Source organism: Chinchilla lanigera, unplaced genomic scaffold, assembly GCF_000276665.1.
Source record: "Chinchilla lanigera isolate Chin_1 unplaced genomic scaffold, ChiLan1.0 scaffold00016, whole genome shotgun sequence".
Taxonomy (NCBI): domain Eukaryota; kingdom Metazoa; phylum Chordata; class Mammalia; order Rodentia; family Chinchillidae; genus Chinchilla; species Chinchilla lanigera.
In genome coordinates this window covers 30,635,718-30,661,955 of record NW_004955417.1, presented here as the reverse complement: position 1 = coordinate 30,661,955, position 26,238 = coordinate 30,635,718, and the positions used below count along the sequence as shown (strand labels likewise).

At 48.3% G+C, this 26,238-nt stretch overlaps 1 protein-coding gene across 1 annotated transcript in view; it reads left to right on the top strand.

Moving 5' to 3' along the window:
• Rspo2 (R-spondin 2) overlaps positions 1-18,402 on the top strand; it is a 60,944-nt gene extending 42,542 nt beyond the window's left edge. The window contains exon 7 of the mRNA XM_005382000.1: positions 16,635-18,402. Coding sequence (XP_005382057.1) covers positions 16,635-16,750 — 116 coding nt within the window. The 3' untranslated portion in view covers positions 16,751-18,402. The remainder of the gene's footprint in view (positions 1-16,634) is intronic.
• Positions 18,403-26,238: the final 7,836 nt, after the last annotated feature.

Below are 26,238 nucleotides of genomic sequence, written 5' to 3'. Positions count from 1 at the left end.
TAGTGCAGCATTTATTTCTGTGACTTGGACACAAACAAGTGATTCAGTTAATTTTATGAGCACCAAGCATCCAAACACAGGGTGGTGTGGAGTGATAACATTCATGTGTTTTGACAGCGTTTACAGGGAAATAAAGGAGGTCTGTGTCACACGGGGACTGCAGATCTCAAATTACCAAGGGCACACTGGACTCGGGCTATCTTGGAGCCAGAAGTACTGAAAAGCTCTGATTTGGGAGATATGTGAGGAATAAAGACGTACTTTATATTAATACTCCTTTTACTATAAAGGAAATAGCATTAATTTGAGGAGAGCTGGTTTGCACAAAGTAACTGTTGTCCATTGTTGGTGTAATTTTTAGCGCAAGATTAATAAGGATTATTAAGTAGTTTAAACTTTAAATTTTGTCATAATTAGTGTAATTTCATGTCACAGGATTTTATGGGAGTCATCTAAGTATTTTATTCACTAGCAAAATGCTATTACTTTTCCAGCCAGCGCAGAGGCATGCTAGATTTTATGTGTGCCTGAAACAGATCAGCACGGTGTGGTCAGCACAGCCCGCGTGATGAGCGAACTGCACCGGGGCGCCCTCCCTGGCATCTCGCACGGCAGGCGGTGAAGCGGGGTCAGGGCCTGAGCACCAGCACCCATGAAGGTCGAGCCCGGCCTGGTCACAGGCCCAGGTGGGTGGGTCCCGTGGGCGGCGGGAGCTGTGTGAGCCTGCTGAAAATACCTCAGTTTCCCCCCGCGTGGGACCACAGTTGTGTGTTTAGTAAGGGTTTATTGAGTGCCCACTGTGCCTTAGATGACATTGAGGGATGAAGCAACGTACTCGGAAACTGTTACCCAACCAAGACGATATAATTGTGGGGCACTGTTTGCTTTCCTGCTTCATGGTTCAGCCTCTGCCTAGCACGGAGACGCCCTGCACTGCTGTGGGGCGTGAGGGAAGTCCGCCACTCAGATGGCGTGTGGCTTGGAACCCTTGAGGTCTGACTCTGCTCCCTGGACCTTCAGTTTTCTTGCAAACTCAGTTTCCAAGGCTGTGCCTCTCCTTTACTTCCAACCCTTTAACGTTGTGTGTGACTAGGCGGTAGAACGTGTGCTCGGGGGTGCCGCTCTCAGGTTCCTAGCCCAGCTCCTTCCTGTAGCAGCTTTGTACATACTTCTAATTTACTCTCCCTACGCTTGAAAAATTCCTAACTTGAGGCTGGGCGTAGTGGCACATGCCTGTAATCCCAGCACTTGGGAGGCTGAGGCAGGAGGATTGTTGTGAGTTTGAGGCCAGCCTGGGCTACAAAATGAGCTCAAGGCCAGCCTGAACTGCATAGTGAGACCCTGTCTCAAAAAGACCAAAAAAAGGAAAAAATTCCTAACTCGAAAATTGCAATGATTACTTAGTGAGTCACTACATGTGACTATTGCCACAGTACACATCTGGGCACGTGTTAGTGTTAAGTAGAGGGTTCTAGTTATCTGCTATGTCAGGCCACTTGAAGAATACCGATAGACTAAACACAGGAGTGCACACCTGTAATCCCAGGTATCTGGGAGGCTGAGGCAGGAGGATTGCAAATTCCAGTCCAGCCTGGCCAGTTGAGTGACTTAACAGGACCCTGTCACAAATACAAAAGAAAAGAAGGTCTGGAGATGTAGCTCAGTATGAAGGCTCAAGTTCAATCCCCAGTTCTCCCCTCCTCCCCAGAGAAAAGTGAAAACTCAGATAATCTCCATGGTGGTGGCTCTACAGAAGTCATTCCCAAGCCAGTGAGGACACTGGAACTCCCTGAGGGCCGCAGGCAGGGAGGAACCTGAGCTGACACACAGATTCTCCGCAAATCCCACTGTGGAATGGGGACTGGATGGTTTATGCGGTGACCGTTTCCTCTCCAGTCAGCCCTTTGCGTGACTCCCTTAAGAACCAGTGTTCACAGCGCAGGCACGGTGAGAAACCTATGTCGTAGGTGGGAAGGGTAGACAAACTCAGCTCTTGAAATTTGCATGTCCTAAGCTTCCCGCGGTGTCCCCTGGACGGTCCTGAGGTGCAGGCAGTAGCCAGAGGAAGGCGTGCTCTGCGTTTGGATGTATTGGTCAGAGCTCTGGAAGACGTAAAGGGTGCTTTCTACCTTAGCAAAAACGAGCCCCGGATCTGCTGTGTTCTTTAGGCCTGCAGCTGAGGAGCCCTGCGGGCCCGCCTCCCCAGCCCAGAGCAGCGTGCGCCTGGTGTGGCTCTGGGTGCTGTTCGAGAGTGCGTGTGCTCAGTGCTTGTGCTCAGTGCCTGTGCAGGCGCCAAGCCACAGGACCTGGCTGCCTCTCAGCGCTGCACAGGGGGCGTGGAGCCTGCACGGTCCCCAGCTGAGAGCACTGGATGCACTTTCTTCTTGGTAAACATCCATCCTGAGGTGCATTTTTCTCCCCCGCACAGTTTGCCTTTGGCGGCAGGATCCTTGCTTTCCTGGACCCGAGTCCTTCTCAGTGTTACCTCTCTCAAGACAGTGAAAAATTACCTTTGTGCAGCTGTGTCAGGGGGTGTGAGATGAACCCCGTCCTGACCGTGCCGATGGCCACCAGCAGACAGCTGGCTGCCAGGGTGTGAGTGGGCGGGGTCCACCTGGCCGCGACCCTGGGCTCCTACCACACCAGGTACAGTCAGACCTCTCCTGTGGGGCGGCCCTGAACCCGGCCCGTCTGTGAGGTCAGCGTAGGGATGGCTGCACAGATCTCTGCTTGCCCGGCCCTCCCTGTCACTCTGCTTTGCTACTGCCATGATCGTTGGCCCCCTCGTGGCCTCCACTAACTGGGCTGGCTGCTCAAGTCGGGCTGCGAAGGAGCCGAGCTTTCATTCTGCTGGGTCCTAACACCGGCATCTTCAGCAGGCAACTACTATTTTTCTTACATCACAGAAGAAAAACAGCCTCAGAGAAGACATCAGCTGCGAGGCTCTGGAAGAACTCTGATGGCAGAACTCAGCTGTCCACCAAGGTGGTCTCGGTGGGGCATCCTTAGTCCTGGCTCTGCGCTTCCTGCATCCGCTTTAGGAACTCACGACTCATGTGCTTCAGATGTAGGCATTTGGAGGGGCATTGTCTGGGTGCCGTTACTTTCCGTCATCCAGGTGCCTCAGTAGAGGCTGTGGAAAGGGTGGAAGCAAACAATCTTCGCAATGTGATTTGGAATTTGGCAAGAAAAATGTTTAGCCTCTAAAATAAATACGGCATTTCAAAAGAAAAATAGGCAATCTGTTTATATAAAGCAGTTATTTATGCAAATCTTGTGGGCTGAGCAGCACGTCTGTGAGTGAGGCACTTTTAGAAAGGGTCAGCAGTGCTCTGGTGAGGGTCCTGGGTACCTGGAGCAGGTGGTGTGGGCACAGGGGTCAGTGTTAGCCCTGTGGGTTGAGAGGCAGATGGGAGCCAGGACGTGAACCAGGCTGTGTGGCTTCCAGGCTGAGCACCTGGCAGCAGGGGCAGGCCGTGAGCAGCTCTCTCTTCTCCCTCCTCTCTCACACCTGCTGGCATCACCTGGTGTGGCCGTGCTCATCTCGCAGGACGCAGACTCAGGAGGAGGCGGCCGCTGTCCTGAAGAAGGCGGCCTCAGGAGGTGAAGCAAACAGCACTAAGACTGCAGCATCGCAAGCTTCCCTGCCGTGTGTTAGTGACCCAGGAGCTAAGAGGGTTGTGTTGGGCTCAGCTGTGATGGGAGAGGATGCTGCCTCGACGGGAGGGGGTGGCGGGGCAAATCACCGCTGTCGTCTGCTGGGAGTGGGATTTAATCCACATCCAGGTAAGCAGACAGAGGGGCTGCTCTGCCTTCATCTGTTGGATATGAGCTGACTTTGGGGGAAAGAAAAATGGAATGTTGGAATATTATGGTACATAAGAAATCATCCTGAAAGTTACCAAAGCTCAGACTTCTGATGATCCTTACACAAACACTGAAATTTTAGGGAAGGCTGGCATCCTCAGAGTGAGGGAGGGGAGACGCGTCGCCCGTGAGCTAGAGTGGGGGCAGTGAGAGGGAAGGGAGGCGGGACCTAAGCACACAGCAGCTCCGGGAGGGCCTGGGGTCAAGCACACGACCAGTCCTTTGAAAAACAGAATCATGACGTAGAGGAGGGTCGTTAGGGGAAACTGCTGGTAGCATTTGAGAAGATAGTAGTCATGGACGTGCCGATGGAAAGAGGCTACGAACGACAGCCAAAGAGCAAGCTGGAAAAGCCCTGGGTTTGGAACTGTGTGGTGGGAGGGACCCACGCCAGACATGCCAGGAAAATGAGCCGGGACCCTGCAGTCCCCAGAAGAAGGCGAGTCCACAGAAGATGGCCGTTGGGCAGTGGCTACGCTTTGGAAGGTAACTCTGCAGTGGTCTTGTACCTGATGCCACCTGGGTCATTACTGCTGCAGCATTTGCTATAAAATTTGCAGAACCATTTGCACCGAGCTGATGGACCGAGCCCTGCCACCCTGAGCACACACGCGCAGCAGCAAAATCACGCGCAGGGCACCTGTGACGCCTCACCCCCTCCGCCGTCTCCCCGAGAACCCGCCGGTGCGGTAACATCAGTTCCGCTGTCACTTCCGCGGGCCCTGGGAGCCCACGCCTGTGGCAGGGGGCTCTTGCCCGGTGGCCTCCCTGACAGCTGCTCAGCCCTGCGTGGCTGCAGGCTCTGACCATGGGGTGCAGCTCAGGGCGTCTCCGCTCCCACAGCTTCCCTGGGTTGGCCTGAGTGGCCTTTTGTTTTTTTTTTTTGGTTTTTCTCCGGTACCGGGAACTGAACTCACGACCTTGCACTTGCCAGGTAGGCGCTTTGCCGCTGAGCTAAATCCCCAGCCCCCTGAGTGGCCTTTTGGATGTCGTGGCAACAAAAGGAAAGTCCTCACCTTCCCGTCAGGGGTTTGTGTTCTGGACACAGCCTTTGTCCCTTTCGTTTGTTTCAAATCCCTTCCACGGTTCTTTAACCCTTTTTAGGGTTGTCTTTTTGAATGGGGAACGTCAACTTTGTGGTAGTTGCGGTACTAATGTTTTGTGGAGTTGTAAGGAGCAGCTCCCTGCTTCCATATTCTCCCAAATAATGTTCCAAAAGTTTGCAATCTTTTTTGCATTCACGTTTAAAGTTTTCATCCTCTCAGCAATTGGTATTTTGTAGTAGATGTGATTTAGGAAAAGACTCATCTCTTGCCCTTTGGACACCCAGACATGCTCCATGATCTGTAGAAGCCTGTTCTTTCTTCACTGTCCTGGCGCAGCAGGTCTTGAAATGCGTGTGGCCTGTCCCTGCGCTGCTGTTGGTGTTCTGGTGGACCCGATCAGCTGGGCACTGTTCTGTCCACTGCTGCGGGAGCCGCGGGGGCCTCCTTCAGGCCCAGCGGAGGGCAGAGCCTGTGTTTTCTCTGTGTTGGTCGGTGCCCACACCTGTTTCTGTTCGCCCGTGCAGGCCTGGAGCTTTGGAGAAGTGGCTGACAAATACTAAGTGTGTGCATTTATGGGGTACAGCGTGATGGTTTGGTCTATAAATACATCAGAGAAAGATGCAGTCTAATTAACACAGTAAGCGCCTCATCAACCTAACTTTTTGTGGTGAGAATGTTAAAAATTTCTTCTGGCATTTTGAAATATAGAATGCAGTAACTATGGCCACTGTGCAGTGCAGTAAGTCACTGAAACCTTACGTAATTTTGATCAGTGTCACCTTGTTCACAACCCCTCCCTTCCCCTCCAGCCACTGGTAATCATCGTTCTATATTTCTATGAGATCAGTTTTTTAGGTTTGGCATGTAAGATCATGCAGTATTTGTGCTGACTTTTTTCCAGTTCCACCCATGCAGTTGTGAATGGCAGGATTTCCTTGCTGGAAGCCTGAATGGTATTCCCTCAGTTGATTCCCTATTTTAGCTACTATGGACAATGCTGAAATGAATGTGGGAGCAGATAATCCTTCAACCTACTGATTACAGTTTTTTTGAATATGTACCAGGAGTGGGATCATTGGATCCTATGATAATTCTATTTCAGGTTTTTGAAGTGCCTTCATGCAGTTTTCCAGAATGAGTGTACAAATCTGCATTTCCACCAGCAGTGTGTAAGGGTTCCCATTTCTGCACGTTTTCACCAATACTTGTTATCATTCGCCTTTTTAATAATAGCCATTCTAACAGGTGTGAGGTGATATCTCATTGTGGTTTTAATTTATATTTGCCTGATGACTAGGAATGTTGAACATTTAAAAAATCATGTGGGCCTTCCTGTCTTTTCTTTTAAGAAGTGTCTGTTTGGATCCTTTGCCCATTTTAAGCTGGGCTGTTTTCTTGCTGTTGTTGGAGTTCAGTGGACTTTTAACTTGATGGCGCTGATCCATGGAACCCAGGTTTCAGTGCAGGTCCTTGCACCCACCCTGCTGAGATCTCAACACTTGTTTTGTGTCATACCCTGTGCAGTTTTTCTTGTCAAGCCTCAGGTGATGTGTTTTCCTGAGTCATAAGTTTAGAATATCACACTTCCCTCTCCTTCAGTGGTGACTCCTTTTAAGTCTTTTCTATTAAATCTTTGTTTTTATGCCATCTGTGAACTTTCAGTTTTGCATGCTTTCCTTTAACACCTGCACTGAATTAAACTGATAAGAACATAGTGATCAAAATCTCCTAACAAGCCGTGCTTGGGAAACTTGTTACAGACACTGTGCACATGTGTGCACACGGATGACCACTGCCTTTGAATTTACTTTATATGTTTAACAGTCTCGTCACTTTTCCTGAAATGTGAAATGGCATTTTTAGCTGAGGAGAAACAAACCCATTTCATTAACATTAGGGTATTTCTAAAAGGCATTCAGCCAGGTTCTGCCACGCTAATACCCAGTGGTCCTGCTCAAAGAGGTTAGGGTTCCAGATGACCCAGCAAGGTTGCAGGGTTTTGAAGTCTTAGCAGTGAGAGGTCTCTGGTCATCATAGCTGCATGGAACATGCTTGCAGTTCCTCCTTGTCAAGTGCTTTTCCTATAATTGAAGCACACTGTGGATGCTTGGGGCGTGCACGAAGGTGCTACAGCGAGCACAGCTGTCGTCTGCCCTTTGCGTGTAGTTGGAGACTTGATCCTGGCAAATGTTTGCTGTCCTCATCCTGTAACAGTACTTTGCACTCCACCTTCCTGGTCTTCTGTCACACCGCTGAGCCTCAGGCTCTGATCCACCACTGAACTACGTGGCTGGCACACAGGGTGCGTAGGAGTTTGGGACTGAAGGAAAGAGTCCCACATGCTCCTCTCCCCGCAGCCCTGGAGGTCCTTCTCACCACAGCACAGAGAGGAGCAGAAGGCGCTTGACAGATGGAGCCAGGAAGCTTCGCAAGAGTTCTGACCCCAGCTCCCCCTCAGCCTTCGAGGTCGTGGGTTTCTCAACGTCTCTAATCCTGAGCTTTCTCTTCTGAAAAATGCAGATAAAAACAGTGATTTCTTCATAAGCACATTTTTATAATGAAATGAGTTAACCCATTTAAAGCACTTAACACTTGACACATAGCTTATATCGCTGTGAAGCTGTGAGCTGGTGATTGGTGGGATGCTAGCCTCGGCTTTCTGGAAGAAGACAGACCTGGCAGCAGGCACCCTTTGCCCCTTCTCCCGGTTACGCACTACTTAGGGCCTGGCACCCGTGGCACTGGGTTACCTGGGCTGAGAACTGCTTGTCCTGTCTTTTTATTTTTTAAGGTCCCAACTCTGCATCCTGTTTAGAAAGATGCGCCACATTTGATTATAGTTATAATTCTTCAGCTACGATCTTGCTTTTTATTTTTGTCTAACTTTAGAATTTTTGCAAACCAACTAGATTGTTTTTCAAGACATAGCCTGTTTATTGGATGAGTTGGAATGTTTGGAGGAGCCAATCAAGTTTCTGGAATAGAAGCACAGGAGGAGGAGGGCCTCTGCTGCCTCAGGAACGGTGCATGACCAGGGCCTTTGCTGCCCTCGGGTCCCGCCAGGCGACGCTTACTTCTCCTTGAGGTGCTGCCTGCACGAGCCCTGGGTGAGGACCCAGCAGACGGGCCCTGCCTTGTGGTGTCCGGAAGGTGGGCGCTCAGCAGCATGGCGAGGAGGGAAGCTCCCGAGGAAGCGCTCTGAGCCTGCCTCCCAGGCTGTCCTGGCCCTGTCCCCTCCTGTCCCCTGGCAGCAGGACTCTTGCTCAGCCACCCCACACTTGTCACCGTGGAGCCTTGATCAGAACCTCTGCACCCTCGGCCTGGAACCGGTGCTTGGTGAGGGCGCCTGCATTTAAAAGCTGTCCGGAGGGCTCTTCTGCGTTGGGCTTGGGACCGTGCTTCGGAACCACAGGACTTAACCTCCCACTCCCAGCTGGAAAACACGCCTCCTGTGTTCCCTTTCCTTGAGTTCGGCCGTGGACGCCATGCATACTGAGTGGTGGCTTCCAAATGTGGTGTTTGACCCCAGGAAACTGAATGCGCCGACCCCGGGGGTGGAACTGATGTAAGAAGTCGGGCTGCAGGCTGGGAGCACTGGGGTGCCACTGGGACCCCAGGAACCCTGACACAGTGCAGGAGGGTGGGAGACCTACGAGTGTTGACTTACAAGTCTGTTTGCTCAGCAGCCACTAGAATGATTATGAGATCAAAGGAGTTTCCTGGGCAAAAGGGATCCAGAGAGCAGAGTGACGGAGTGTGGGTTTTAGAGCCCCCCAGTTGTGGGTGTGAATCACTGCTGAGCTACGTGGGCTTGAGCACTTTCCTTAACCTCTCACAACCTGTTTCTTCATCAGAAAACAGAAGTCACGCCCACACTGAGCGCTGCCCCGAGGGTCAGAAATAACGCGGACTCTTCCCAGTTCTGGAGCTCACTTCGCCTGCGTGTGCTGGGTGTAGCTTAGGCCACGTCCTGCATGCTCCCTTTCATCTCTCCCACCAAGCAGAAGCAGGTGTTGCTACCGCCAGCTTACAAGAGAGGAAACGCAGGCTTAGGAAATGTAAGACGCTGGTGCCGGATCACCCGCCTCCGTCTCTGCATTAAGTCCAGGGTTACCCGAACCCCAGATCTCTGCGTCCGATGCCTGCCCACCCAGCACCGTCTCCCTTCCTGCTGCACGGAGTGGCCCATCGGGCTGCCAGGCCCCGTGGCCGGTCTAACTTGGAAGGTGGCAGGCCTGTCAAGCTCTCCTCGGGAATATGTGCTCGAGCAGGATGAGCTGGTGAGGCGTGGTGTCTGTTTAGAGCCAGGGTCGCTGCATGGGTCACGCTGAGAGCCGAAGCCGCGGCAGATCCGGGAGGCGCATTGCTTTGTGATCGATGACAAAGACCCCGAGGCCGGACCCTGATCATGCTGCGTCCAGGTGCAGCCCGGGTGCCTCAGCTCTCAGGGAGGTGAGTCTGACAGGCTTGGTGTCTGTAGAGACTAACAGGGACTCTGGGAGGTATTGATTTTAAACAGTAATGATTTTTGATTATTCACAAGCGATCAGCCACGAGTACGGCCAGAGGAAGCCGTGACAGGGAAGTGGTGACCACGACAGGTAGACGTCCGAGTGCTGGCCCTTGGGAGCGGAGGGCTCGGGGTCCTGCTGTCCCACATCTGTCTTCTTTGGAGGCAAGCGGCTACTCACAGAAAGCACACTGCTGATGTGCTTTCCACTTTGATGTGTGTCTTCCAGCTGCAGAGAAATTACATTGGGTCCAAATCAAATGAATGTTTGCCATCTGATGATAGTCTTAAGTGTCATTTCTTGGACCTTTTTTTTTCATTTAGTTAATGGCTATTGATTTAGGACCAAGAAGAGGGTATTAAGTCCTTTTGTTCTAATGGAATTATCTTAGAAGGTGCATTCTGTTATATTCTGAAGTCAGCTATGGAGGATCTTGAAATTTTTTTCTGATATCCCAGAGCACCTAATCGAATGAAAACTGTTGCATCATTTTCTCTGCAGAACCTGATGCTTTTTCTGACTTGATTTAGGAGTGCCAAACGAGCCTGGTAATTTCTGCAAATTTTATTTATTTTGAGTACACTTAGGGCAAGGTGTCACACAATATTCTGGCAGCATGGCTTGAGTCCTCATGTGCTCCCACGTTAGATTAAACAAGCGAGTGTGTGGAACGCGGAGTGCGTGGCCCAGCCCAGGCCCAGCTCGTCACGGCGACTATGTCTTGCTCAAAGGGAAGGGAAGGAAGGGAGCGATGAATCCGTGCAGGGTGAGTTCACAAGGGGCCAGGGTACAGGGAAGCTGTCTCTTGTGCAGGGCTGAACCGTTCAGAAAGGCTTTTCACAGCCGGTGAGACAGCGCCATTCTTCGTAGAGCTCCATGGAGACTACTACTGCCCTCCTGCGCTCCTCTGCCCCTCTTGAAAACAGCTCTGTGCTTACAGCCCTGTCTGGTACCACTGAGGATGTAAAGTTACATGACAGAGAGGAATGGAACCTCTGCTGTACGTCCTGCTCGTCTCTGGCTCCTGCGGGCCCTGGCCGGCCACTGCGGACTTTCCTCTGAACAGCCTTGCGGAGTCAGCCTGGAGCACTCCTCACGGGTGACGCCTGTGCTTCCCCCACCCAAGTCGGCCGCTCGGCAGGGACCCCCAGCCTTCGCCCTTGGTGCCGTGTCTCTGTGTGTGCCATGGGCCAGAGAATGGCTCTCTGCTGGTGTTGAGCTCTACTTACCCGGCAGAGGGTCAGCTCTTCTGTGGTGGTTTACTAGCTTCCCCGTGAGAGATGGGCAGCCGGGGTTGGGGCAGAATGACTCTGCCCTGAGTCACTGTTTGGTTAGCAGGTTCCTCTTCTTCACATTCTTCTCCTTTCTCTCTACCTTGGACCTCCTTTTAACCACGATGCAACCATTCTTCTTGGCATGTGCTGAGCCTGGGTACTTACCGTTTAGTCCGCTGCAGGCCTTACCTTTGGCTAGAAAGAAAAAAAGCCCTAACTGGGGTTAAAAAAAGTATTTCAGAAACTAGAGCCTCAAATCTCCCCCGTACATTAAAAACAGAATGCAAAAAAACCAAGACAAGTAAATCTCTAAACCAACCTCTTAGAGTAATAGCGAATTATTGCCCCCTTGTGGTGGAATCGTGTCACCATTTTCCAACCAAATGAAATAGGCGAGATTTGCACTACTGGAAAACTTTGTCCTTTACAACCAACCTGAAGTATTTAGGAAAGCAACTTTAGATAGTTTAAAAACTACCTCTCCTGCTCGTCCTGTACTCTCTGTAGCTCCATAAAATCATGTCTCTTGACCTTTTTCCTTTTTGAAGTACCAGATACTAAGAGTTTAAATTAAATCAACTAGAGTGACCAGCTGTATAAGGAACAGGCCTATCTCAAGCACAGTACTCTGTTCTCAGTCTCATCCCTCTGAGTGAGTTGTTAGGAGCTTGGAATAACCTGGATGCTCTTTAACGGTCATGACACACCCAAAAAACAAGGGTACTTTTAAAGCTGTGAAACAAGGAACTTCTGAAATACCATGTGCAGGAACCCTTAAGAATAATAGCGTGATTAATTCATGAAGCTTCAGGTCATCTTCAGGATTAACTCTTTTTCTATTTTTCATACAATATTCTAGACCCAACAGGACTCATCTGTAAGATGGGTAACAGCCCCACGCCCACCTAAGTCTTTGATAAGGAGGGTGGACAAATCCCACAGAGGGAAGCAGTCACTCTGCACTATTCTTACTCCACGAAGACATGTACAGCGTTGTAGCTGGGGCAGCAGCACACAGTGTCCACAGCTCCCGGTTTACCCTGCTAGCCACATTCCTTCTGAGACACACGTGCCCCTCTGCGTAGCTGGTGGGTCTCTGGAGTTCCGATACCCCGGACGATCTCCATGTTTGGATGCTTGGAGAAGTGCAGTTTGATTCTGGGTGGCTGTCTATGTTCTGCCAGTAGCCTAATAAGTAGAGCAATGTTGTGGACGTTGCCTCCAGACTATGTGTGGGTTTCAGAAAACGTGTTCTTTTGTGAAGATGAAATAGTTTAGTGACCCAAGTCTTCCTCAAGAATATTTGCTCAGAGCACACAACCATAATGACAGTGGAAGTTGCCATCCTTTCAAAGGAGGCCAGCTGGCTATGAAGTGTTTTTAGTGGAAAATAGTGTCTTTCTAAAAAACACCAAAGGGATGTTCCAAAAAAGGTGCTCAAGGGACTTTGTAGTATAAATAAGCTGAAAAAGGCTCATTTGTTTAACTTGTCACCTTATCTGCACATCTGACTCCCAAGCTGATACACGTAACAGTCTGTATATCTGGAAAGAGTACAGAGCGATTTCAGATATTCCCACGGCAGGTAAGTATGTGATGTGACAGACGTGCTATCAGGTTCACTTAGTCATTTCACACTACATGCATATGTCAAAACACCATGCTGTACACCATAAACATAAACAGCTATTATCAATTAAAGCCTATGCTATTATGAACTACTGTGGACACAGAACAGGCTTATGGTAGGCTGCGTAGGACCTACGCTGGCACACCCTAGGCATGCTCAGAACATTTGTCCTTTCTGGATTAGACAAGGCCTCTGCAAACAACCCTAAGTCTGAAGGGCTTAGGTCAGCAGTGCTCAGGTTGTAGATCTAAGATCAGTCACTCCACAGAGGAATCTGTTTCCACCATACTGAGAGTATTTTTGTATGACAAGCTTTTTCTTAGAGTCACTTATGATGAGTTTTGGGGACACTTTAGGAACATACAATAGTAATATTCTTAGAAATGATAGGTTTAATCACTGGGGCCTTAAAATGCAAGATTCCTCCATTTTTAGTTGAAAGCACACTTAATTGCTTCAGTAATCATAAAAAGAGGTAAAAAAAAAGAAGAGGTCATAAAAATTGTAGTAGGATATTCAGGTAATGCACAGTTTTTCAGGATTGAGGTAAACATCTGCATGTGTAAGTCTTCACCCCAGCTTGGATTACTTTCCTCAGGTAGGCTTGCGGGTGAGTCACGGTGTGAATATTTTCCGCATTTCGCACATGTCGCCGCTGTCTTTGTGCAGAGGCTGTGTTCCTGGTACCTCTCCCGATGCCTCTAGGGCTGGCTCACTGCCCTCTCACCAGCCTTGGGCGTTATCATTTCTGAACGTCCTGACGATGACATCTCCCTTTGGCAATTTTAATTGTTTAAATATATTTATTAGCCACTCTTATTTAGGAATTATCTTTAGGCCTTTGCTTTATTTTTGTATGAGCTTTTAAAATATTTTAGCTGGCATTTTTGCAGAGAATCATCCATTGCTCCTGAGTAAATACATTTCCAGTGCTGCTGGCTTGTTCTCGGGCAAACTCAAGTGGACCATGTGAGGGGAAGAAATAGCTCTGGTTCCCTACCCTGGGAGCTCAGGCCCAAGGCAGGGATTCACTGAAGTTCTGCCTCTGGGGAGCCCTCTGTCGGCAGGATTTGCTCCTCGGAGGTGGAGGGGCCTCGCAGCCGGGATGCATGGTGCTCCATGTGAGCCTCACATTTCCATGGCGATTTTACAGATTTTCTCTGTGGTGACCTCTGGGTTCTTGTATGCTCAGAGAACTCAGGACAAAGGTGTGAAAAATTAGCCATCAGAGTTGGTTGTGCCAGAGGCTGTCTTCTCACAAAACTCAGAGCTATTCTTTTGGTCTTGGGTAGTAAATGTGCCAGGTTTTCTCTCACAGACTAGAAAGTAAGAAGGGTAAGTCAAGGCACCGAGCTGGTCTTGGCGATGGGCACCACCCCTTTCTCCAGAGGTCTACCCCCACAGTGCGAATGTGTTGAAAGTGTGCAAAAATCCAAGCCCTAAAAGTCATCCGTCTCCTTTACAATGTAAAGGAATGAATTGGAAGCCAACACTAGCACACTTGAGTGTGCAGCAGAACCTTCGTTCAAAACACGGATCAGGACACGGCCACGGGCAAGTCTGTGTCAGCATTAATCATAATGACTAATTTACATAAGAAGGTCTAAGCTCCAAAGAAATTAGGGCAAAACGCTTTCTACATCTTATATTTAATATTCTTTTATGACTTTGAGTTGAGCTTAACCCAGAACGACCTACTGTCAAACACAAACATGCTCAGTTGGCTCAGGCTGGACTGTCCTGGTTCTTTGGGGCTCACAGCGTGTCCTGCATGAGAAGTGGGACAAGCCCAAAACAAAACCCACCCCCACACCACGGAGAGACGCCCCCCGAGAGAGGTCACGAGGAAAGGCTTTAGGGATGCTGTGATGGCACCAAAACATTGTTAGCTGGAACATAACTCACTGCCAGAGCAATAATCATACAATCTGAAAAGTTATTTTATAGAAGTTTTCAGAATCATTGCTGAATTTTTGGCCCACATACCAACTGTTGCATACAAATATTGAGTTATTTCCCTGTGCACAATACTAGTTCAGCCAGCAGACCCAGAGTCCGGCTGCCACAACAGGATAGTAAGTTGGCTAAGGGACACAGAAATGGCCAGTTGGGTTTCTAGTCCTTCCGCGTGGATTTGCTGTTTGTGAGCAGAGCACACATGTAACTTCTGACCGTATAGCTCCTGTGGGGAACTGAAATCACAATGTGAAATGCTGTCTTTACATAACGTATTTACTACATTTTTATTTTGCAGAACACATTTAAAAATCAAATAATGTTAGCTTTATTTTCCATTCACTTAATTTTAATTTGCCTTTAAAAGAAACTCCAGGCTTTAAATAAGTGAAGCATAAACCAAATAAATTTCTAAAATGTGGTCAACAATAATTTTTGTAACTGATGTCTTGTTGCTTATTTAGAGAAAGTAAAGAACTAGGAAAACTTCTTTATGGAACTTTAAGATTGAGGTTTCTTTTAAAATGTGCTATTTTATCTGAAGTGTTCCATCTCCCTGCCCTCATTAGGTGTGTCTGATCCTTAGAGACGATGCTACCAAAGAACTGTAACTTTGCAGCGGCTTTGACTGATGAAGGCTTGGACTAGGGCTGCGTTGGGTAGGGTTAATTGTGTCTGAAGATGGCACAGCGCCATTAGAACCTGAATGCCAGGACGTAATGAGAATCAGAAGTTAACTCTGAGGACCTTTATAACCTCACATGACGGGGTGATGATCATGTTCTCATTATTTTAATGTAGTGTCCTACACAATATGTTATTCTTTTTTCTTGTCATCAAAATTTCTGTTCAGCAGCCATTGCTTGACTGCCAGCCCTGTGCTACCATGCTAGGGTCTTGAGGGGTGAGACTGTTTTCCATCCTCGACCAAAAAGGACCCCTCCTGATGAGGGAGAAATGAGAAGCGCTTCCCCGGGCCTCTGGCCTCTCACCTCCTTTGCCTCTCTTAACCTCAGGTGACCCTGGCTTCCTGCGATGTGCACACCCTCGGCTCTGGTTGCTTGTCATTTTTCCACCAGCCATTTTCTCCACTGCTGACGGTAACAAGGTCTCAGAGACCGCTGGTCTGGGCAGAAGGCTGCAGAGCCTGGGCTAGAACTGAGTGCTCCCCTGTGATGCTCACTGCTGCTGTGTTCCAGTACTGCCCCCCGGGCTGGAAAGCACACCAGGAGCTGCATGGTAGAACCAGAAGTGGAGGAGGGGAAGGACGCCAATGGCACCAGCTTCTCTTTTTTCCTGGTTGCTGAGAAGCGTCTGGACTCGCAGTGCATGGTGACCACGTACTCTCCGTGAACTGCCAGAGACCTTTAAAGCCCTTTTCTTTTCTATAAAATTGTATGGTTCTTATGTATTTAGAAAAGAAAGAGGGCAAGAAACCAGGACGTGAACCAGGGTGTGTGGCTTCCAAAGTTTTTTTCTCCCATGCTCATGTGCACATGCTCGTGAAGGAAGAGTGACTATAGACCATAACCACAAGATGGGAGAAGCAAAACATGGCAGTGACAACAGGAAAATCATGTCCAAAGCTCCTGATGGAGGAAAAACTCAGCTATTCAGCTTGTGATTGGGCTTCCTAGTGGCCAAGGCAGAAAAGAGAAAGAGAATAGTTTAAGTATGATTTTCAGTTAGACACATCCCACTGGTTTATCAGAACAAACAAGCATTCTTCTTGCTGCCCATTCTTTAATAAGAAAACATGTCCAGGACTTTGAGTAAGAACTGTAAGGCACATCATGAGTGATGTCCTAATAAATATTTATGAAAATACAAAAGTGCTGCATGGATGACATTCCCATTGGTGTCTGGAGGGCAGGAGAGAGAAATGTTAGCAGCAGGGTCCCACCCTATGCTGGGGCAGGGAGCAGCGTAGAGACTTCTGGTATACTTACTGTAGAGAGATGCTTATTTTCTTCTGATACTCAGACACAGGGAGCTGGGGAAAGACGTAAAGCTGTCTGGAAAAGGGTAGCACTGTTACAGTGGGAGGATAAATGGGCTTTTGGGGGCAGGATGATATGTGAAAGACCGCCCTGGCTGCTGGGACGTTTTCAACTATGCCAGTTCCCAGTAACAGAGAGATCAGTCTCTGCTTCAGACAGCATATCCAATTTAGTAAATTATTATTATTCTGTCAAAATTAATGTGAACAATTTTCTCTCTGAGGCTACTTTTTTCCAGGTGATGTTTTCCAGATGGGCTTTGTGCGAAACCCTCACTGTTCTGTGTTTTCCGCCCTGGAGAAGGCGCCTTTGCTGACATCTGTCCGTGTTTTTCTCTCTCCCTGTCACAGGGAAGAGAATGCCGAAGGCGAAGGGGAAGAAGAACAAGAAGAAGAAGAGGAAGCTCCTGGACAGGGCGCAGGAGCAGCACAGCGTCTTCCTAGCCACAGACAGATCGAACCAATAAAGCCAGACCCGGACGGTGGATGGGGTTTTGTTTCATTTCTGCAGAAGTGCACAAAGCTACTCTCGCTCCTGCATGCTGGTGCACAGCCGTGGGCTGCTCTGCCGGCCTCCTTCCCAGTGGCATCGTGAAAGCTGCAGCCTGCCATGGCCTCGGGATTTATGCTTTGACTGACTCTGGAGCCGTGCAGGCTGGCGCTCGTGACTGTCTGTACTCGGCCTGGGACTCGTTTAGTGCACTCTCCTGGCTCTGGGGACCTGCAGGGTGTGTGGCTGTGGCCACCCCTGGAGATGCACTTGAGCCTGATGTGGAGGATGAGCAGAGGACCGAGCACTGCTCACCTGTGACCTTTGCTTCTCAGCTGTGCATCTGCAAGGTCAGAGTGTGCGGAGATCTGCTTCGTGTGGGCATGCGGTGTTCTTCCTGTTCCCGACCTGCAAACTGCTGCACGGACTCCGCTGTCCAGCTGGGGATGAGCTGCAGAACCCTGCCCCGGCTCTGCGCGTGCTCATCTCTACAAACTCCTTGGCCACCTGGAAAGCTCCACTGCCCATGTATTTATGCTTTCTCATGTGTAACAAGTCACGCCCGAGTCCTGTCACTTTGTTCCTAGTGGTCCCTAACCAGCGTCTGGCAAATGACTGTTCTTAGTTTTGCAAATTGACACGTTTTTGTTGCTTCTTTACACTTCTTTCAAAGGTGGCCTTCTTTCTCATGATAAGGATACAATGGCTCCTCATCTATAGATCAGACAACTGCCGTTGGGGTTCTACTGTTGAGAGACCTTTCCACGCTTGTCCTGTCCCACGTTCAGAAGCAGCATGCACTGTCAGACTTCAGAAGCCAAACCTCCCTTGTGAAGGCCAAGTCTCCAACGTGAAGATTTCATGGAACACAACTAAACACGAGAAGTTCGATTCAGTCTTCATGTAACGTATTTCTGACTTTTTTTAAAATTTAAAGCAATCCTCACTTTCAGCTGTCAGTCTTACTGGGTGTGAGTAGATGTTAGAATCAGGGAACTATACATAGAATTGAGGAGAAAGCAGGATGAATTCCTACCACTGCTGGTCAGGTCTTGACAGACCTCGATTGAGCCAGAGTCTATCTCATATTTAAAAACAAAATACATGATGGGAACTTGCCAGCCGATTCGTAGAGCAGTTGTTCGAAAGCTCCATGGTCTATGAGGAGCTTGTTCTTAGGGGATTGTGAATGGGCTTCTGAAAACATGACCTTCCCAGCTGATCCAGAGGAAAACCGGAGTGACCACAAAACACCACCACCAACATGGTTGTAAATTTTTCAGTAAACGACCAAAGCGACATCAAGCCTTTCCCTCACCTTGAATTGGCAAAACTACCTCTTCAGTATTTTTGTTTAATGTCTGAGTTAAAAGCATCTTACCAATATGTATAAATGTCCTATGCATCATTATGGAAATAGCGCTGTGAGATTATAAGCCATATCTGAATGTCGCATACAACTTTAGGGTTTGCATTTAAACCTAAAGTGTTCACCTCCTTTCATGTCTGCTTACACTGTCGTCCTGCTTACCACGTGGGGAGGGGTCTCCTTTATATAGAGCTTCACTGTTAGTAAGTCAGTGCCTGTTTTGTTTCTGAAATGATTGTTTTGTGCATTAAAAATTTTCAAAATTATTTGTGGATTTTTTAACTTTAGATAAATATATAGAATGTGAAAATATGTGACACTTCCTTAACACTAGCCCCAAATAATGGTCCTTAGAGAGACAAAAAAAAAAAAACTTTAAAAACTTATATTGGTGTATGTATCAATCTCCAGCACACTTTTGAGTTTAGCTTTAAATTACAGTGGCCTAAGGTGAAGATTTTAAAGCCAGATGGCCTGAATTCCAGTGTGGCCTCAGAGTAGTTTGGGGTAGACGACTTCATCACTCCAGGTTTGTTTCCTTGTCTATGAAGTGGAGATCCTACTATTACCTGTTCACAGGGCTTTGCGAGAGGAGTAGATTAAGTAGAACGGATCCAGTCAATCCTCCCTCCCTGTGGGCTCTGCATTAATGTATTCAGCCCATTGTGGATTTGGGAAAAGTGCGTTTGTACTGAGCACGTGCACTTTGCTGTTAGTCCCCAAAGGACGCCATGTAAGAGCTCCCCGTGTGCGTTTATTCTGGACCGGACACTGGAACCTTGAGTGGACTGGTGTGAAACAGGCAAGAGCGTGGCTGCTGCACCGCGGTAGACACCAGGTCCCACAGTGCTACCTGCCTTTCCTCTCTCACTGGATGTTTTGATTCTTCCCCAAATACTGATCTCTCCTTATCAGCATAGAATACATTTAGGAGAGTGTCAGCGTGCTTCCATCTTTTGATTGATGCTTAAACATTATTCACTAAAATTTTTTTCTTATGGATATTTATTAACATCTGCTTGATTTCTGAGTCTCCTTGTTCTACAAACACACACAGATACACACAAAACTAGTTCACTACTGTATCATCTGGGACGCACTCAAGGAAGTAAACCAGTCCAGGTATCTCAAATAGGGAATTTAGGACCAGGAATTGACTACACAGGTGAGAAATGAGCCAAGGAAGACCAATGGGTCACTAAGCAACCCAGAGACCAGCAACAGCAGGAAGCCACTACGTTGTTGGGGTGAGAGGGATTGTCCCAAAGGGAGACATTCCCAGAATCCAGAGTCAAAGGGACAAGCACCGAGGTTAGAGCTGGAAGCCCAGGAGAGAGGGAACAAGGGCAGAAAGCTTGTCTGGGGCTGCTGGAGCGTGGACAGACCTGGTCAATGTGGGAAATGCTGGGAGGCAAAGGGAGAGGGAAGCATCCCCCCGGCTGCCTCCTGGCCTCTCTGCCCAGCGTGTGGACCTGCTCAGATCCAGTGGGCAGGAGTCTGGGTCATGCAGTGCTCCATGAGCAGAGGGCTGGTCAGGGACAAACAAGCAAGTGACCAGCATGGCTACCCAAGTCTGCCCCAAAATATCTCCCTCCTGCCTGAAACTTTCCCATCAAAAATGGAATTTCAGGGGCTGGGGATTTAGCTCAGCGGCAAAAGCGCCTGCCTGGCAAGCGCAAGGTCGTGAGTTCGGTTCCCGGTACCGGAGAAAAACCAAAAAAAAAAAAAAAAAAAAAAAAAAAAAAAAAAAAAAAAAAATGGAATTTCATATCAAAATTGTGATGATAGGAAAGATGCTTCAGGTTATAATCCAGAGCTGTAAATTAGCTTTTCTGTGCCATACGATACTTGTCAAATAATCTCCTGAGTGCACCTTCCAGGCACAGAAAAGCTGATGTATAACTCTGGACTATAACCTGAAGCATGGTAATCGTAATTACAATTCTGATATGAAATTGCATTTTTGATGTGAAATTTTGAATTCTACTCAGTAAAATAGCTATATATTTGGAGTATTAAAGGTTGATCCCAGGACCTTGTGCCTGCTAGGCAAGCTCCCCAGCCCTGAGTTGCATCCACACTACTACTAGTTATTTTTTGTCTGTTTCCATTCAAAATCATTCCCTTTGCCTCCAGCACTCTCTAAAACCCTTGAGTGAGCTCCCGTTCCAGGAACCTACCCAGTGTTTCTTGGGTCCTGGGTTGCACACACTCCTTGGCACATGTCCACTTCTCTGCAGGACAGCACACTCCGCTCCCATGTGAATCCGTCATGAAGCATCTCGGCCAGCTGCCCTGTGCGTGCCGCCTAGTAGGCTGACCAGGACGCTGTGTGCCCTCACCCTGGGGTTGTGTGCTCCTCTGGTGCGCACTCAACTCGAACTGGACTATCATCTACACTGCTTTTCTTCTTGCTATCTCAGCTATGACCAGTCAGTGCCTTCTTCCCTGTGTCTGTGTTGGGGAAGAAGGGTCAGCCATGCTCTCCACGGGCTTGGAGGAGCGCACGGCCCTCAGTTCTGGACTGGACTCTGCTGCTGAGTGCAATGCAGCCATACTCAGCAGGTTGACGAATGGGTATAGCCGTTTGCCATGAAACTCAAATATGAATTTCATAGTTGTCATGTGTCATGATATCTTATTTTTGCTTTTTGAATCTTTCACAAAGTTGTAAACTGTTTACCTCACCACCCATGGAAAGGCACCTGGCAGTCTGGGTTTGACCTACAGGCTGGACACGTGGCCCCAGTGTGGGAGACAGCTCTCTGGCTGCCATGGCACCTTTGCCAACTCTGCCAGCAGTGCTGCCTCAGCCACACCCACCCTCTGTGGAGTCCAGGACACTCAGTGAGAAGACACCCTGCTAGTCACCGGTGCACAGCATGCCGTCCCGACTTCCTGTGCTAGTCTTAATATCGTACTCCACTTCAAGTTTGATCTTTTATTGGCCAGAGGATGTTATACTTATTTCAGGCCAAAACCTAAAGAGAAATATTAAGAAGTGAACAAGCAGCTATTTTTCTGCCCACGCTGTCCTCTCCTAAATGCTTTTACTGCATGAGTCGCCCCTCCGCCTGCTCGTAGCCCAGCCCCCACGTTTTAATCACAAAACCCCTGCATGGCTTCCAGCACCGCTCTTCCTTTCCTGCAACCGTACCAGCAGTGTTCTCTCCTCTTGTCCTTGTAGCCCCAATTACATGCATCAGTATGTGGACATTTAAACAGAGCCAAGCAAATGCTTTGAAACACAATGACCTGAATAGTCTTGCTGGTTTCTCCACTCTGCTTCTGGAATCTTAGTTCCTCCACCGTGCTTCTTATCTTGGTGTATTTTCTTTATTAGCATTTCTCTCCCTTTTCTGTCTGAGCCTATGAAAGGGGAGTTCTCAAGGAGTGCTACAGACAATGATTCCAGCACTCGGGCCTCTGGCTGACTCAGCTGGCTGCCAGGTGACTTTTAGACTAATGTTGGGCATGTGGGTCCCTCTGCGGTGGACACAATCGAACTTGTGAGCTGATAAAGGCAGGCGTGTCAAGGACAGTGCCCCAAGGGCCTCCTCTGACAGAATCTAAGGATGGGTACATGAAAACCTGGGAAAGAACAGCCTGCACACTGGGAAGAGCCAGTCCAAAGGTGTGACGTACAAAGTCAGGATGATTGAGTACAGGGGCGAACTGTTCCAGCTCAGCCAGGAAGACCGTGGAGTGGAGGGACGTAGTCAGGAGGGGCTGTGCACATTTGTGAAGGTGGATCTCAGGCCAAGCCCTGGGGAACCCATTGGCAGACTTGACGCAGGGGAAGGATCTGCACAATTCCATGTTTAGAATGAATGCCGAGACAAGAGGTTCTTGTGGGACTCAGGTGAGAATAGGACAGGCATCAGTGAGCAGTAGTAAAGAACGAGGAGGGTTTGGATTCCAAAGATTCTCTGGCGGAAATTTACACAAAAGTTGATGAAGTAGGGGTAGAACAAGGGGGAAAAGGAACCAGAGACAGGGAAAGACTGGAGAATAAATCACTTCCTCTTTCACAAGCAAAACTTGAGGTGATTGTTACATAGCTAGGTGAACAGAGCAAGAAAGAGCTGGGTATGGATGTGGAGTTTTGGGGTAAGGTCATCCCGGGGGGATGACTTAGGGATGGCTCCTAGAATCATGGGTCTCCCTGGGATGACCCAGAGAGGGAACGGTGAAGGGACAGCGAGGAGCACGTGGGGCACTTGGACCTCAGACTTCAACTAGAGTCAGGTTCCATGGTACAAGGATGAAGGGTAGAGGCACCCAAAGAGGAGGCCAGGAGCTGGCAGTCATTTGGACAAATCAGGAAGATGAGTGCTCAAGGCTTGTGTAGTTCCCTTCCACAATTTTATTATACAATTTGTGAGAGAACTGTAGGATAATTAGTAAAAATTTGTAATAATTGAGGGCTTGATCTTCTCAAATTTATTTCTTTGTTGTATACTCTAAGAGTGAATCTTACCAATGGTTTATAATCTCTTGAAAATGGTTTTGATGTAGGAAGAACTTAAAATAAGTCAATGCTTAAAATGTTTGGAAACTACACTTCACACAAATGTGATAATGATACTTAATTTCAGGTTCCCGTATCACCTACTAATTTCATCTGCATTTATGATGAAATAATTATCTCAAAGACCCTACAAAGAATTTCCCCTTATTTCTTTCCAATTTAATAATAAAAGATACCAAGTGAGCAGCAAAACAAGTCTGCTGTGAATTATAGGCCTTCGGGTTTGTAATTTTCAACGACGAGGACTTTTTAAGGCTGTAATTACCGAGGTACTTTGGTAGCAGCCCTCTGATGTGCAAGCTTACGTGTTTGGACAGAGCTGGTAAGTACCGCACGTGCACACACAACCATGGTGTTTACAGGAAAACAGAACAGCGGCGAGAACACTGTCCTCAGGATTTGCTGTGTAGAACATGACAATGACAGCTTTAAGAACTTGCAGTCCATTGTTAAATTAAACAAGTATGTTCCCAACCTTTTCCCCCACCGCGCTTGCCTGTCCTAGCTACATTTTCCCACATACACTATGGGGAAAACCTAAATGAAGTGAAGACTCTTGTACTTACAGTGCAGTCCTCTCTGCTCTGACCCTGGGAGCCCCCACTCCCTACCCTCTGGCAGTCGGTGGGGCCCAGATCACTGATCTTAACCAGGTGCTTCGGCCAGGAACTCTGTGTGTCCACTCCGCAAGGGGTCTGAGAGTAGCTGTCCATTCTGTACAGCTTCCTTTCTCCCCAGCAGCACCACAGATGCAGTGAAAACAACATGGATCTCTCAGTGCCTGTGTAAGAAAGACGGCTACACAAGGCTTGGGCCAAGCCAAAGGTACATATTTATTTTAATAAGCCATGAGATTTCTGAGATGATTAGTTAACTTGGTGGCACCCTCTGTAATGCAGTCTTTCACTCTGCTTGTTCTTGACATCAAGAAACTACATCACTTAACTGCAATCTGATCAGCAGTCACAGAAAAGACCAAATGATACTTGAGCAGAATAATCAGCATGTCTAAGTTAGGAACTCACAGTGACATCTACAGTTATGGTTTAGACAGGGAAAGTCCCCGAAGGCCCTGTGTGCTCGCAGGCAGCCCCAGGAGGGTGACTGGGTCGTGGGGTGAGCGTCTGCCTTGCTCTTTGGGGACGGGGTCTGCTCAGCAGGGGCAGCTCCCTGGAGACGAGCCGACAGGCCGAGTCTCCCCTCTCAGCTCCTCTTGCCCTCTCTGTTTCCTCCCGCCACGACCCTGGCAGCTCTTCCTCTGCCACACAGTTTCCACCTGGGAGCCAGCCGACCATGGACTGCAACCACGAGCTCAAAGAAATCGCTCTGCCTAAAATTGCTGGTGTTGGGTCCTGTACCTCAGTGACTGGAAAGTGACTAAGACATCTATCTGTCTTTAATAAATATTTTGAGAAAAGAGATTGACGAATGTTCTAATGAGGATGATGCCATATTTTGTTGTCCAACTTCTTCAATAATGCGTAAGTATTCCTCGGTGTCTATGGAGGCAATGACCACGGAGGTAGATGACCACGGAGGTCTCTCCAGGTGCACACACTGCACAAGTCTGTCACTCACAAGGGACAGCTTACAATTGTTCCCCACCAATGAGCACCCTCCCCACCGCACTCAACTTACCCCAATTCCACATGCCGGGAACAGGACGCTGACCCCTCGCAGGCCCACTAAAGTTGTGCAGAAGCTCTGGTTCCCGATGTGACTGTGCAGGTAGGGCCTTTGAAGAAGACAAGGAGAGGGCTCAGTGAGGTCACAAAGATGTACTCTAAGGCCTTAGAGAGAGGAAGAAACCGCGGTATGGATTCCCACAGGAAAGGCAGGTGAGGACACTGGGAGGTGGCTGTCCATGAGCTCTGAGGAACCCCGTGCACTGACACCCCAGCTGTGGACATGCAGGCTTCTGCTGTTTGGCCTCCAGTCCACGGGCCTGCGCTGCAGTGACAGACCAACTGGCCACCTTACCTGAGACCCAGGGCATCCTCCTGCCCTTCCTCCTGACTTACCCTTGACACTCTCTTTACATTTGATATTTGTAGTATTGTGCTTTTAAATGAAATGATTTAAATTTTTCAACAATTAATCATGTGTTCTACACTTTGAAAGAAGAGCCCGGGTCTCTACTCTGATTTTATTGTTCATAATTGCACAGACAGTAAATAGTTAACAGTTAATGGTAAATTGTTAGTCTGTAAATAGTTAATTGAAAGGGTTATGCTAATGATCTAAGAGTTCTTACAGGTTATTTTGACTACTAACACTTTAATCAGCCCAGAATCCAGACAAGGAAGTATCTGTGAAGGTCAGGAAAAGAAGTTTTAGATTATTTGTAAGATTTTTCGATTACAATGTTATAGTTCTATGAAAGACGTGACTGTTACCCTATAAATTGTTTCCTATTCTTTTTCTAAGACAACTGTGCTTCCGAGATGTTGCTCATTTAATAGAGAGCAAAACAGGAACCTGGGTGATTTACCTCCTTTGGACTTTATACTTTATCAGATGTGTTCTCAGTTCTATTTTACTTTTTACAAAGTGCTGCGATCTAAGCTTTAATTAGGGCAGTGAGATACTTGTTTGCAGCGTGGGAACTCAGTGCCTGGAGATGAACTGCTACGAGTTTCTTTACAACAAGGAGGAGCTGGGCTTGCGCACCTTCCACATCCGTCTTGAGTCATGCCTGACCCCACAGACATGGAGCCCTGCACCCATCCTCGCCGAGGCATGTCCGGCCGCCCGGCTCTCTCTTTCTCCTTCTTTCCTGGCCCACCCTGCCCATTTCCACGCTGCCAATTCATGCGAGTCCCTGAAGATGAAATTTTTTCTCTTGGATATGCAGGCAAAATCCTCCTGAAAGCTCATGATGCTCTTTTCCTTGTTCTGAAATTTCTTGACTAAGAGCTTCCGGGGTAAATCTCAGTGGGATCACGTGGGAAAAGAGAGCACCATGTCGAGCCACAGCTCAAAGCAAAGCCACTCTCCGAGTGCGGCTGGGAGCACGCTCCTGACACCAGCACCCAGGTGGCCATGCGTGTGTCCAGCCTTGACCCGATACCGCGGAGCAGGACGGCTTGGGGTCCCTCCTACCAGGCTGGAAGCAGATGGGGCTGCCGTGTGTGCACACTGCTGAAAGCCTACAAAGGGCGGACGTTAAATGTGTGTCCTTGAACTTAAATGAGTGCATTCAAAACACAGGCTGCTGAGCCTGGAAAACAGGCAGAATGTGTTTCATCTTACAGTTTTGAACTCTGATGTGCTCTGTGGAACAGCAGCAGACGAAATGGACGGAATGTTCGTACCCTCTCTTTAGCGGCTCCGCGTCCCTCTGTAATTAGGGGCCATGCGCAGTTCTTTGTCATTAAATTGGCTACTCCCTAATTAGGAAATTTAGGAAATTCAAAAGACCACCATCTAAAAATTGGCACAATTATTAAACATATTTTCGTGGATTATAAGATTTTTGCTCCATAATAGTGATTGAGTTTAGTGCTGAAACGATTTGTTTTAAAATTTTCTTGATGTTGTAAGAAAGCACTTTATTAAAATGAGC